We start from the raw sequence: 13,856 nt of genomic DNA, 5'->3' as shown, positions 1-13,856 counted from the left end.
AAATCCCCTCCCATTCGTTGGGACACCTCTTACCCCGTGCAGCACAAAGGTGAAGCCCCATGCTCATGCAAAGCATTTCCCAGATGCCAATGAGAACATTTTTTTTTTTTCTTTATGTTTACTCATTGCAACAGCTCTGTAAACATCCTCCTGCTGATGCACCGACCCTTCCATGCACCTGCGATCCTTTTCCTCCTTTGCAGCTGCTCCCTCCTCTGTTCCTCTCCGTATTTTCTTTGCAAGCAGCTGCGGCGCTGCCCCGTGCCCTGTCTGTGCCCCTGGCCTGGGCCAGCAGGAAGTGGCAGCAGGAACCAAAACCGGCCCCGAGCAGCTCCGGCACGTAGCAGTGCTGACCTGGCACCTACTGTGGGGCTAAAAACACATTTACGGGGCAATTTGCAGGCTGCGAAACCTGCAGCAAAGCGCCAAAAGGGTCACACGTCCCATTTCAGGGCCCTGGTTTTGAAGAAAAAAGGTGATTTCTTGTCCCTCCAACCCGATTTTCCCCATGGATGGGGCTTGGCTGCGTTTCCCAACTTCCCCAGCCCCAGCACGGAGGAGCAAGATTGAATTTCGGCAGCGCGTGACCCCCACAATGCTGTGAGTTGGAGGGGGACAGGTGCATCAACAAAGGCCTCTCCTACGCCCCAGAGAGGATTTTAATTAAAACAAAGACAGGCCAAACTGCAGCGGGTTTTGCTGTCCCTCATGCAGGTGACGTCCCGGCTGCCATCCCGTGCACTGGATGGGCAAAGCGCCGAGGTTGCACCCAAAAAAAGAAACATTAAAGCAGTTTTTTTTTTTTTCTTTTTCTTTTTTCTTTTCCTTTTATTTTATTTTATTTTATTTTATTTTATTTATTTTTTCCCAGCTGGGAAAATAAAACCTTGCATTGTTGTCTGTGCGAGGAGCCCTGGGAGGAGCGTGTCGCAGCGGCACCGGGAAATAAAACCCCTCTGAGCCCTGTGCTGGCACGCCACCAGCTCAGCTCTGGTGTCGCACTGAATATTTTACGGCGTGGGGTTCTCCAGGGTGGCAGCGTTTCTTTGTTATGTTGGGGGAAAAAAGCACCGTTTGGGAGAAAGCAGAGGCCGGGGGCGTTCTCGGGGTGCGTTCCCCTGCCGCTGATTCATGCTTTGTCGCCGGAAAGCTCGGCAGTGCGCACCCAGCTGACAGCCCAGAGGTGGGATCAGGCCAGGCTTTGGTTAATCCCCTCCCCGCGGCCAGGCTTTATAATCCCCTCGTGCCACCCGTCACAGCACCCAAGGGTGCCCGGTGCCGCCGGCATGGCCCAGCAGCGCCGTGTCCACCTCTGCACCCAGCGCCCCACCAGCACCGTCTGCGTGCTGGGCACCGAGCTCTCCCTGGACGTGCTGGGGTAAGTGGCCAGGCTGTCCAAAAACCGGCTTTCGGCTTATTTTTCCCCTTCCTCCTGGAGGAATTAAAGGCTGGATTAGGTGAGGAGAGGGTGAAAATAGTGGTGGGTGGATGAGCTGAGCCGAGAGAGGCAATGCTGCTGCGCCGGGTGGGCTCCCCAGGGGGGTCTCAGCATCTGAAGGATCGCGCCCGCTGGTGCTCGCTGTCGGAAGGGATGGCACCCACCAGTGCCCGTGGCGGCTGCACAGGGCTCGGGATGCACGGGAGGAGTTTGCAAACACCAAGGAGAAAGAGCTTTTGGGTGCAAAAACCCCCAGGGAGCTCCAGGTGGTGCATCCGGCTGCACTTCTCTTCCTCGCTTGAGCATCCCATGCCAGGGGCTCCTGCGTCCTCCGACCGGGGTGAAGTAGAATTATTCCCCTGTTCCAGGGAGTCCAGAGAGTTAAACCGTGGAGGCGCTGCTTACCGGGGCGTTACCTCCAGCCATCCGTGTATTTTACCAGCTTTGCTGGCCCCAGCCCAGCTTCAAGTTCTTTCCAGCAGCAAGTTTTGCTTTTTTTTTTTTTTGGTTTGTTTGTTTTCCAACTTGGTTCGGTTCTGCTTTTTCTACTGCTTCGTGCATCTCCGCGCTGCCCAAAACACGGTTGCTGACCCATGGGCACCAGCAGCAGCAGGAGGGGGCCTTCTCCCCCCTCCTCACAGCGCCTCAGCAGGTCCCTGCGGATGGATCCTGCCCCGGCCATGTCCTCTGCACTGGCGCGAGCGATGCAGGCTGCAGCCTGCCTGGCCGCCGGCACTTCCCTCCGGCCCCATCTCGGTTCTTGCAACTGCCATGGCTCTGCTGCGCTCTGACGGGGACGTATCTGCTGCTGCGGGGCAAAATGCAAGGGTTTGGGACACCCCATGCAAAAATAATAATAATAATAATGCTCTGAGCTTCTGTTGCAGTTGAATACAAATGAATCTTGTGGCATTTGGCAGGATTTGACACAGCTGAACGCTGCAGCATTTGCTGCTCTTGCATATTGCAGGATTTGTTGCAGTTGAATATGGCAGCGCTCGTCACGGTTGGATTCTGCAGGACCCGCTGCAGTTTGCAGCGCTTGTTGCAATTGGATATGGCAGGATTTGTCACAGCCGGGCACTGCCGGCTTTGGTTAAATGCCGTAGGAGTCGTTGCATTTTGCAGGATTCGTTGCAAGCACACGCTGCCGGATTTGCTGCACACTGCGAGGTTCTTTGCATTGCGCAGCGTTTGCTGCAATTGCACCTGCACCCCTAGCACTGTATCGCTGCAGCAGTGCCCAGAGCACCCCCGTGGCTCTCACTGCTGCGCTCCCCCCCCCCCAGGTCGGCACCCAGAGATGCCGTTGCCTTCCACGTGCAGGGGACGCCGGGCGTGAAGGTCTACGTGGTGCACGAGACGCAGAGCGTGAAGCTGCCCTCCAGCGTCTGCCGCTGGCCCCTGGCCGCCAGCACCGAGGTGCTGCTGACCATGGAGGCGCTCAGCAAGGACGTCGGCGATGAAAAGGTTGGTGCCGGCCGTCCAGGAGGATCTGGCCCCTCTCTGGGTGACGCTGAGCTCGCCGGCTGTGTTGCAGGTCAGGATTTCCTATTTTGGGGAAGCCAGCGGGGTGCCGGTGGGCAGAGCCATGCTGTACCTCACCTGCGTGGGTAAGTTGGGCCGCTTTGTCCCTAAAACGCGGTGCCACTGCGGCGCCCGCCCCGATGAGCATCCCTGTCCCCGCAGACGTCTCACTGGACGCCGACACCAGCCGCAGCGGGTCGGTGGGCAGGACGCTGATGGACAAGGTAATGTGGGGACCGCAGCCCCCGACCCCATCGCCGCCCCTGACGGTGTCCTCAGCCCCTCTTTGCTGTCCCCAGGCCACATGGACGTGGGGTCCCGATGGGCACGGCGCCATCCTGCTGGTCAACTGTGACCGCGACGACCCCAAGAGCCGGGTGATGGATAACAGCGACACCACCGTGCGCTCCTACGAGGGTACCGCCGCACCCCCGGCTCGCTTTTTCTGCTTCTCCTTGCTTTCCATGACTTTCCTCCCCAACTTGTCCTCGCTGTCACCCTAGACCTGAAGGACATGTCGCAGATGGTGCTGCGGACGCGTGGTCCCCGCACCATCTTCACCGGCCACCGCCTGGTCCTCCACGTGGATTTCGGCCAGGCTGACAAAGTCGGCGTTTTCTACGGCGGCAGTGAGTGCCGGCACCAGGGCGGGGGGGCACCGTGGACCCCCGTGGTAATGGGGTGGGGGTAAAACGAGAGCAGACACCTCTCAATCGCATGCCAGGGGGTGGCTTTTGGTGAGGGTGCTGGATGGTGGTGTGCTCACCGCAAGGCTCCACGTGCATGCCCGATGCCCGGCGCAGTGGCCATGGGGCGAGCTGCCTCTGTCGCGGGGCTTTAAGCGAAGAAACAGAGGTGAAACCCTGCGGGTCGAGGCTGGGCGCTCAGGGGCACGGCTTGTGTCTGCAGACAGCGTCTCGCTGGAGGAGTACAAGCATGTGCTGGGGGGCGAGAAGCTCGCCTACGCCGTGAAGCCCAGCCGGCACCAGGAGGAGAGCATCTTCTTCGTGGAAGGGCTCTCCTTCCCCGACGCCGGCTTTCCAGGGCTGGTGTCCTTCCACGTCACGCTGCTGGAGAGCCCCGAGAAGGTAACGCCGTAAATCGGGCTGGGTTTTACACATACAGGGGGGAGCGATGTCCCATCCTCGTGTGTCCCCCCCCAATCCTTGCAGGGCTTGCTGGAGATACCGATCTTCACGGACACGGTGGTTTTCCGCGTGGCTCCTTGGATCATGACGCCCAACACCCTGGCGCCGCTGGAGGTCTTCGTGTGCAGGTAGGTGGTGGCACGCGGTGGCCGCCTCCTGCCCGGCTCCACCGCATCCCCAGCTCTCTGCCGCTTCGCTCCCCAGTGTGGAGGACAACGAGGACTTCGTGGCAGCCATCAGCGCCTTGGCCGAGGAAGCCAAGTGCCCCGTGACCATCTGCCCGCTGCCGGAGAACCGCAACGACCGCTGGATCCAGGTGGGTGCCCGAGGGGGCTGAGACCCCCCCGGGGTGCAGCCCTGCAGCTCCACGGGGCTCCCCCCTCTTCTCTGCTGCCTCCACAGGATGAGGTTGAATTTGGCTATGTGCAAGCCCCCCATAAGACGTTCCCTGTGGTCTTCGACTCTCCCCGGGACCTAGGGCTGAAGGATTTCCCCATCAAGAGCATCCTGGTACCCACGGGGCGTGTTCTCCGTCCACCTACCTTCCTAGCGAGGTGTTTCGCTGCACTGAGGCAGTCTGCAAGATGACGATGATGATGATAAATCACTAAGGACCGTGGTTTAGTGGTGGGACTCAGTAGGTCAGGTTGATGGTGGGCTGCGATGGTCTTGAAGGTCTTTTCCAACCCTGATGAATCTGTGCCTCTCTAATGGATACATCTCTAGTTTTGCGCTTGTGGGAAGAGGATTAGCTGATGTTTAGAGGATTAGGGCTGTTGTGCTTGGGGGTTCTGGCAGCCCTGAGAAGGGCTTTTAAAGTCATCCTTGCTTCTCCCCCCTCCGAGGGCCCTGATTTCGGCTACGTGGCTCGGGACGCGCTGAAGGATGCCTCCAGCCTCGACTCCTTCGGCAACCTGGAGGTCAGCCCGCCGGTGACGGTGGGGGGCAAGGAGTACCCGCTGGGCCGCATCCTCATCGGCAGCAGCTTCCCCAGGTGAGGGGCTGGCCGGGTTTTTGGGGGCCTGCCACCGAGGGGTGCCCCTCACCCTGGGGCTGTCACCTCCCCCCCAAGGTTTGGCGGCCGGCGGATGGCCAGGGCCGTGCGGGATTTCCTCGTGGCGCAGCGGGTGCAGGCGCCCGTGGAGCTCTACTCCGACTGGCTCCACGTCGGGCACGTCGATGAGTTCCTCAGCTTCATCCCCGCTCCTGATCGGAAGGTAGGCAGCCCTTGTCGGGGTGCGTTTTGTAGGGTGAGGCCATCACACTGCTGTCCCCCCCCCCCCCAAATCACTCCTTCTCCATCCCCAGGGTTTTCGGCTGCTCCTGGCCAGCCCCAGCGCCTGCTACCAGCTCTTCAAGGAGAAGCAGGAGCAGGGTTTTGGGGAGGCAGCGATGTTTCAGGGTAGGGATGCTGGGGGACCCCGCCCGCCCCCCCCCCCTCCTCCCCCCCGTGTCCTCCCAGCATGGGGTGAGAAACTGCTCCCCCTCTGTGCTGCAGGACTGCAGGCGGTGCCCAAGCCAACCATCAACGAGATCCTGGCTAACGAAGGGCTCCGGAAATTCAACAGCTACGTGCAGGTGAGGAAGGGGAGCGGGGAGATGCTCTGCGCCCCTCCCTGGCTGCCCCGCTGTCCCTCTTTTCCCCATCCACCTCCCTGTCCATCTCCCCATCTCCTTATCCCTCTGCCCACCTCCCCACCTCCCCATCCTTCCGTCCGCCCATCTCTTCCTCTCCCTGTCTCCATCCCCAACCCCGTCCCCGTCCCCCCACTCCCCCACCCCTCCCTCTCTCCCCATCTACCCCTCACTCCCCCTCCCCGGCCCCCCGAGCCCCCCATCGCCCCCCGAGCCCCTCGTCACCCTCTGTCCCTGGCAGAACTGCATCAGCTGGAACCGGGACATCCTCAAGCGGGAGCTGGGGCTGGCCGAGCAGGACATCATCGACATCCCCCAGCTCTTCCAAGGCGATGAGCAAGCCCGCGCCCACGCGTTTTTCCCTGACATGGTAACAAGGAGCTGCAGGGATGGGTTGGGGGGCTTGGGGGGGGGGCTCGCTGTGAATTTAGGGCTGCACGCTGGCGTCCGTCCGTCCGTCCGCAGGTGAACATGCTGGTGCTGGGCAGGCACCTGGGCATCCCCAAACCCTTCGGGCCACTGGTGGCCGGGCAGTGCTGCCTGGAGGAGCGCGTGCGGGCGCTGCTCGAGCCCCTGGGGCTCTCCTGCGCCTTCATCAACGACTACTTCTCCTACCACGTCCTCTCCGGAGAGGTGCACTGCGGCACCAACGTCCGCCGCAAGCCCTTCGCCTTCAAGTGGTGGCGCATGGTGCTCTGAGCCACCCTTGGCTTTCCTCCTTTTTGTTTTTCCCCCCCCCAAATCCTTCTCCCCATGCCTGCAAGTGCCTTCAGCAGCGGTGGCCCCCCAGGTTCTAGTTGGAAATAAACCAGGGCTGCGGCTTGCTCCCAGCTTCCTGCCTCTTCCTGGGCGCTCAGGCTTGAAGATTTGCTGCAAACGGGGTGATTTTATTGATTTTTGTGGTGCTCTTGGCACGATGCTGTGGGCTGGTGACGGGACGTTGGCATTGCTCTCCCGGCACAGGAATTAAAGACACATCTAAAGGGTGCGGGGAAGAGACTTCGGTGGGATGATGCAGTCCTGCTGCGGTGATGCATGTGGGAAAAGGCATGAGCCTGTGTGCAAAAACGTCCCCATACACGCACGCACAAAAATAGGCGTGCAGGCTCAAAAAATAAGCACGAACGCACCCAAAGTATGAATGCTTAACACACGCACACAAAACGCATGCACACAAGCACCCACGTGGGCAAGGAAAAAAAACCGCACAGATGCGTGCGTGGACAAGAGCACAGGCAAAAACACACGCGTGGACAAACACACATGCACACAGAGAAACGCATGCCCCAAAATGAATGCAGGCACAGAACCACACAGACACACGTGCACGCGCTGCTGTCTGCCTGCGAAATCCCAGGGCGATAGCGGGGAGCGGCTCTGGCGCCCAGGGCCGTGTCTGCAGCAGGACGGTGCCCTCTAACGGCTGCGGATTTGCTTTTGGCGTGGGGCAGGGCCCGTGCTGCATTGAGCATCCCCATTCTGGTTAAAAAAAAAAAGGAAAAGGGGGCAGGGTAAAGGTGGGGAGATGCCAGGACGGGGTATGCAGCGGTGCTTCGGCAGGCTGCACTCCCTGCTCCCCGCCTAACGTTCGGGGTGCGCATCGGGGCCGAGGAGCGGAGCCAAGGGGCGTACACAATGACGTTGTTTATTTAAACATTTACTCCAAGAAATATATATATAAAAAAAAAAAAAAAAAACATGAAGAAGACAATTACAGCACTAAAACCAGGAACCTGTCGTCTCACCTAAAAGGAACGTTGCTCCGAGAGCCTCGTGGTTTATTATTATTTTATTCTTCCAGCCTCCTCCTTCGCTCGCCCGCTGCCAGGACACGGCGGCTCATGGGGGAGAGCATTACCAGGAGCATCGATTCGAGCCTCAAACGTTTTGTGTAAAAGCAGGACGAGCCCAAATTGCTTTTGGAGGTGAAAGTGGGTTTTTGCTGTTTTTTCCCCCCCCTATCATGACAGGGTCACAGCATCCCCTCGTGCCCATTTGGGGTAGGCAGCTGATGGTGACGACCCTGAAATATTCATTGCAGGTAGAAAAAAAACGGGGGATAAGGCTAGAAAAGCCCCGTTGTGGGGTGCTGCATGCACCCACCTCCTCACCACCCACTTTGGGAAGGGCTGGGTGCTTGCAGCACATGCTAATATTGCTCAAGAAAACAAAATATCCAACTTCTCCACCCTGCTGCTCTCCCGGTCCTGGACGTTTTGACTCTAACACACCAAAACAACCCCCAAAATAACCCCCAAAGCAAACATAAAGAACCCCCTTTTAATTCTTTTTTTTTTTTTCTTTTTTTCCATAAAGTACTGCAAAATTCCCCGCAGGGCCACGCGGCGCACCGCCAGCAACCTGCCAGGGAGAGCGGAAAGGAATTAAAAACAAAATCAAAATAAACCCTAAAAACTAAAAAATAAAATAAAATAATAAAAAAAAAATCACCCTTGGGTTTTGTGGAGGCAGAGCCGGGCTCTGCGTATAAAGGCACCTCGTTTCTCCAGCACAGTGCACAGCGTTGCCTGAGGAGGGGCTTTTGGCAGATACCAGGCGGTGGAAACAATAATAATAATAAAAATAATAATAATTAACAAAAAAAGAAAAAAAAAAAAAGGAAAAAGCTTGCACGACGCTTCAGGGCCCGCTCTTCATACCTGAGATCGCCCTGGGATGGGCAGCGGGGGGGGCTTGGGGGGCGCGAAAGCGGGGGGCAGGCGGCTTGGGGGCATCCAGCCCCCAAAGGATGCAGGGCTGGGGAGAGGACCCGCTTTGTCCCCCGAGAGCGAGGGACAACAGGCTTGTCCCCAAATCCCCCTGGGAAAAAGGGATGCTGGGGGTCAGAACCGCAGCGTTACAGCGCCCGAAGTGGAGGCTGCTTGGGGGAAATGCCAAAAAAATGCAACGCTGCGGGGAAAAAAAAGGCATTTTGCGGTGTTTTGCTTGAGTTTCGCTCTGAGCCCGCAACTGGGTGCTTGTGGGGAAATTTGTGGCTAGGAAAAGGAAAAATAATAGTAAAAAAAAATGGACACCTGTTCAGGCGAACCCGGCACCTTCCTTTCTGTGCGAAACAGCAGAAAAATGGGAAAAAAAAATTAAAAAAATAAAACCAACAAAACAACAACGAAAAAGCCTGGATGTGCCAAAAGGTCCTGCTAGGGTTGGGATGGGAACTCAAACAGCCACGGGGGAAGGTCTTGGCCGTGGTGGTGAGGGAAAAACCCAACGCTTTGGAAATTGTAGGAGAACAGGTAGTTAAAACCGCGGATCGCTTGGAAAACCGGGGCGGGCGGCTCGGCTGCCCCCCGGCCCCTCAGAGGGTGCGGGGGTTGTACTCGGGCAGCTTGCGCAGCTTCTCCTTCTCGGCATCGCTCTCGTCACGGGCGATCACCAGCGAGTGGGCATAGCCCATGGCCACCTGGGGGCAGAAGGGGAAAATTAGGTAAAAGCATTTTCTGCTGCCTTGGAACCCCGTTCCTTTATACGGGGCCATGGTTGAGGAGCTTCCCATGGGTGGGAGCATCCCATGGGTGGCAGCATCGCATGGGTGGCAGCATCGCGTGGGTGGCAGCAGTTGGGAGCATTACACGGGTGGGAACAACCCAAGGGTGGCACTATGCCACGGTTTGGCCACCTGAGGGTGACAATATCTGAAGGGTGACAGCCTCCCATGGGTGGGAAGAACCCAAGGGTGCACGGGTCCCTGCTCACCTGCTCCGTGTAGATCCCATCCAAGGTCTTCACCTCTTGGGCAGCCGTCGACGACTTGGGCTTGTGGTCCCCGTAGCCCTGCGAAACGCAAGCACGACCCCTAAATAATCAGCCTTGGGGGGGGCACACACAACACCCAGAGCCCCTGCACCAAATGATTTGGGGGGAGGGATGGGTAAATGTGGGTGCTGGATGGCTGGGTGCCGCTCAGTCCTTACCAGCTCTCCGAAGGTGGGAGATGGCCCCCAGCTGATGGTGCTCTCATCGGCCGCCACGATGATGCTGCTCTTCCTACAGCGGGGTGCAAGGCGGTGACCCCCGGCCCCAGCCATCACCCCCCCTCCTCCCAGCACGCCAAACACCAGGAAAAGAAGATTTGGGGGGGGGGTCCACCACTCACCCACAAGCCAGGCTGCGGATCTTCCAGCCGCACAGATCCTGCACGGCTTTGGGGTACATGGTGGACTCGCGGGAGGTGTTGGTGGCGCCCCAGAAAAACAAGCCGCCTGCAAGCCCCGAAAACACACATCAGGTCCATGCCCCCACCCCCCCTGCCTCGAGCATCCCCATGGCGATGTAAAATAACGGCAGATTTGCTTGAATAAGCCAAAATTCGGGGCTCGGGGTGTGCCACCCACCCGTTTCACTGACGGCGAAGGAGCAGGTGTAGCCGGCGTAGATCTGCGCTGCCCCGCGGCCCGGGAAGTCGAAGAGCTTGACCAGCCGCGGCACCATCTCGTCCTTCTGCTCCGCGTGGCCCAGCCGCCCGTAGCCGCCGAAGCCCCAGGAGAAAACACGCTTCTGCGAGTCCAGGACGAGCTGGGGACAGAAGGGACACCCGTGGTGAGCCGGGCAGCTCGCTGCAGGGAAAGCTGCAGCAGCCACAGCGACTGCACGCGCTGCAGCGCGCACCGCAGCAGGCATCATCCTGAAACACACTGTCCTTAAATACATCCTGCAGGAGTGTGAGCCTGCTCACGCTGCACCTATTTATTCTTGACCGCCCGCTGTGAATTCTCCATCCTTGGATGCACGCTGCAAAGCTGTCCCGGAATGCCTGCCACGAGTCTTTCCTCCTAACTCACCCTGCAAATCCGTCCTTAGGTGAACGTCACGGATCTCTACCCATAAATGCATGCTGCAGGTACTCCCCCTTAAATGCGCCCTGTGAATCTCTGCCCGTAAATGCATGCTGCAAATATTTATCCTTTTAAATGCGCCCTGCGAACCTCTATCCTTAAATGCCTGCTGTAACGATCTGTCCTTAAATGCGCACTGCATTTCCTCCTAAGTGCACGCTGCAAATCCGTGCCCAGTAACGAACGCTGCAAATCCTCATCCTTAAGCGCGTGCTGCAAACCTTTATCCTTAAATGCACGGTGAGAGAACTTCTCCTTAAACGCAGGCTGCAAACATGTGTCTGTAAATGCACCCTGCAGGTCCCCGTCCGTAAATGCGTGCCGCAAACATTTTGTCCTCGGAAGCACACCGCAGCCTTGCTACCCCTAAATGCATGCTGCAAAGCGTAAGGGTGGGCAACTGCAGGGCTCAGCTGGGTTTGCTCAGGGGATGTGCGGGTACAGAGGCCTGAAGCTTCGACTGGCACCCCGGCCCTTGTGCACACCTCCCTGCTCAAAAAAGCCACAGGCAGGGGCTTGGCCACAGTAAGACAAACCGAAGCAGGGGGAAACGGCGGAAAGGGATGGATTTTTTTTTGGCCGCAGTAACAAATTCGCAAAAAAAAAAAAAAAAAAAAAAAAAGGATGCGGAGATGAACAGCAAAGCCCTCGGTGCGAAACCCCGCAGGATCCTGCTTCTGACTGCTCACCGTGTGGTTGGCCCCGCACGCCACGTCCCGCACCACCACGTTGGGGACGGGCAGGATCTGCCCATCTTTGGTCTTCTCGATGAAGATGGCCACGCGGCGCGGCACCAGCTCGCAGTCGTACTCGATCCGCTGCGCGCGGGCGATGAACTTCCCATCCGAGTTGTGCCCTGTGCGGGGGGGCAACCGCGTTACAAAGCCGTCCCCTCTCCGCCTGCAAACCCTTTCCATTTTTGGGTTTGCGCCCCACTTTGGGGTTGAGTTCTGCGGGCGTCACAGGGGAGCGGCACGGCGCAGGTCACGCTTTGCTGCCGCACCAGCTCCGTTTCACAGACGGGAGAAGGGAGGCAGGGAACCCCCCCCCCCCCCGCACAGCTCAAACCTTTAAAAAAGGGCCCCAAAATATTACCGTACCCAGCTGCCCATACTCGGGGCACCCAAAGGAGTAGAGGTTTCCTTTGCAGTCCATGATCATGCTGAATTCGGCCCCGCAGGCCATTTTGGTGATGGGCTGCCCGTTGTACATGATCTGCAGAAGCAGAAAGGGGATAGAAAGTCAAGAAAAAGGCAAAAAGCTGGATTTCCTGCGGGAGGAAACGTCTCCGGGAGCTCACCCCCACCCCAGCTTCTTTTCTTTGGCCACCCGTTCTCACCTCCAGGAAGATCCGGACCTAAAACCCCAGGTTTTCACCTAAAAAAGGGAACCAGACAACCCCCAGGGTAGAGGTTTGGGCTGGTGGGCATGGGGAGACCCCCAAATCCTTCAACATTCCTATCAAATTTTTGAAAAAGGTTTTTTTTCCATGTTGTGCTTTGTCCACCCAATTTCAAAGCCAGCTGCACCTTCACTAGGAATGCCCTTGCACCCTACAGGGGTTAGGGCTGTGCCAGGGGCTTTTTCAACGAAAAACCACAAATGTGGTGTTTTTCACCCCTCAAAAAAAGGGGAAAGCGTCGAGAGGAGTGGATTTACCTGTGTAGGGCTTGGAACAGCATCCGTTTGGTTGCCAAGCCCCAGCTGCCCCATTTTATTCTCCCCAAAGGCGAACACGGAGCCACTCTCTGCGAGCCACGAAGAGGGGAAAAAAAAAACAAAATTAGGGGAAAACGCGGCCGTTTTGGGGCATTTTGCAGGAAGCGGGAACTCCTCCCGTACCGGTGAGAGCCAGCGTGTGGTTCCGGCCGCACGCTGCCAGCACGATGGCCTCGCTGCCCAGCACCTCGATGAGCTTGGGGGCTTCCACGCGCTTGGTGTCCCCGTGGCCCAGCTGCCCCTTCTCGTTGCGACCTGGTGAGAACGAGCGGTTTTGGGGGCTGCACACCGGGAGGACGAAGCCCCCCGGCGTGGCACCGCCAGGTTTTGCATCGTGGCTTTTTTTTTTTTGGGGGGGGGGGGGGGGCTTCGCTCACCCCAGCTCCAGAGCTTGCCCTCGGTGGTGATGAGGAGGCTGTGAGCCGCGCAGGGTCCCGACACCACGCTCCGCACCTGAATACCTGAGAGACACCCATAGCGGTGCGGCCCCCAGAGATTCTGGCCCAGGTTCCGATACGCAGCTGGTGGGAGAAAGGCAGGAGGTGAGGGCATTGCGCGGGGGCTGCTCTGCGCCAGCTGCGGGGCTGCGCACGCTTCGCTCACCTTGCTGCTTAGGCACTTCTTTGCGGCCGATCAAGTCCCAGTTGGTGGCTCCGAAGATCAGGAGCTGCCCTCGGCACTTGGAGCCCTCGAGTTTCTGCAACGGGGAGAATTGGTCAGCCTCCCCGCAGCCACCTCGATCTCGCGGGGATTTTTTTTGCATGCGGGGTAGGGCAAGGCCACCGAACACCCCAGCCCGCAGGTGCTCTCCCATTCGTTCCTGATTTTGCATCCAAGCTCGCAACCAAAACTGCATTTCTGAGCTAAGCGGCAGGGGGGCGAGGGGGATTTTTTGCCATTTGCCATTAACGCCCCCGCCGTACACCGCACAGCGCTGCACCCCCGTAGGGGAACAGAAGCAAAACGCTCCCCTTTTTTGGCTCCCCCTCCTTGACAAATGGGTCTGAAACGTGGGGTTTTGCTCTTTGCAGGAAGGAGCAGGGATCTGCACAACGCCCAGTGCTGGTTAATTAGTAATTATGGTTTTTTTTTTTCTCCATCTAAAAGGATGCCGCGACACTAGGCAAAGCCGCCGAGAGGAGAGCACGTGCAGCATGAGCTGTGTGCACGGCACAGGGGGCAAAGGGTTAACCTTCCAGGTTCAGCGCAGAAAAAAAGTGGATTATTTTTGCAAAAAATAAAAAATAAAAAATAAAAAGCTGCTGCCAGCTGGCCTCCCCATGCACGGGGCGGGAAGGAAAATACGCAGGGCTGCGAAAGGAACGAGAAAATGAGCGTGGCTGAAGGCTCAACCCACCCGGCGCCGGTCTCGCACCAATTTGTGCAATTTCTGCTTTTTGCAGCAAACGGAGTTAGAGGGAGCTACAAACGGCAGGAAAGGCGCAGGGCGCGGGGACGGACAGACGGCTGGATGCGGGGGGGTGAACGCACCTCAGGCTGTGCAGCCGGAGGGGGGGTCCTAGGAAGGCCCCCCCC

The 13,856-nt window shown here is 58.2% G+C and overlaps 2 protein-coding genes across 3 annotated transcripts; one reads left to right on the top strand and one right to left on the bottom strand.

Moving 5' to 3' along the window:
- The first annotated feature begins 999 nt into the window (after nt 1-999).
- On the top strand, nt 1,000-12,053 carry LOC118177199 (protein-arginine deiminase type-3-like). 2 transcript variants are annotated; one of them, XM_035344690.1, is made up of 17 exons: nt 1,000-1,378; nt 2,728-2,908; nt 2,979-3,051; nt 3,128-3,189; nt 3,265-3,382; nt 3,469-3,594; nt 3,875-4,053; nt 4,138-4,241; nt 4,318-4,429; nt 4,516-4,623; nt 4,959-5,107; nt 5,186-5,330; nt 5,422-5,515; nt 5,612-5,691; nt 5,990-6,118; nt 6,214-6,472; nt 12,038-12,053. In XM_035344690.1, exons 1-16 carry the CDS (start codon nt 1,287-1,289, stop codon nt 6,445-6,447), a joined length of 1,986 nt encoding a protein of 661 aa, XP_035200581.1. In that variant the 5' UTR covers nt 1,000-1,286; the 3' UTR covers nt 6,448-6,472; nt 12,038-12,053. The 2 variants fall into 2 exon arrangements, with proteins under 2 accessions (XP_035200581.1, XP_035200580.1); XM_035344689.1 differs by lacking the exon at nt 12,038-12,053 and having other exon boundaries at nt 1,001-1,378; nt 6,214-6,612.
- Nucleotides 7,378-13,850, bottom strand: RCC2 (regulator of chromosome condensation 2). Its single transcript, XM_035344691.1, has 11 exons — nt 12,924-13,850; nt 12,698-12,841; nt 12,444-12,575; nt 12,261-12,349; nt 11,702-11,816; nt 11,291-11,457; nt 10,101-10,281; nt 9,863-9,968; nt 9,681-9,753; nt 9,463-9,540; nt 7,378-9,169 (listed from the first exon to the last, which is right to left on the bottom strand). The coding sequence occupies exons 1-11, from the start codon at nt 13,174-13,176 to the stop codon at nt 9,065-9,067; spliced, it is 1,443 nt and encodes a 480-aa protein (XP_035200582.1). The 5' UTR covers nt 13,177-13,850; the 3' UTR covers nt 7,378-9,064.
- Nucleotides 13,851-13,856: the final 6 nt, after the last annotated feature.

This window comes from Oxyura jamaicensis, chromosome 21 (assembly GCF_011077185.1).
Source record: "Oxyura jamaicensis isolate SHBP4307 breed ruddy duck chromosome 21, BPBGC_Ojam_1.0, whole genome shotgun sequence".
In the NCBI taxonomy this organism is placed as follows: Eukaryota; Metazoa; Chordata; class Aves; order Anseriformes; family Anatidae; genus Oxyura; species Oxyura jamaicensis.
Note: the sequence above shows the minus strand (reverse complement) of the source record. Positions and strands in the feature narration are given on the sequence as shown.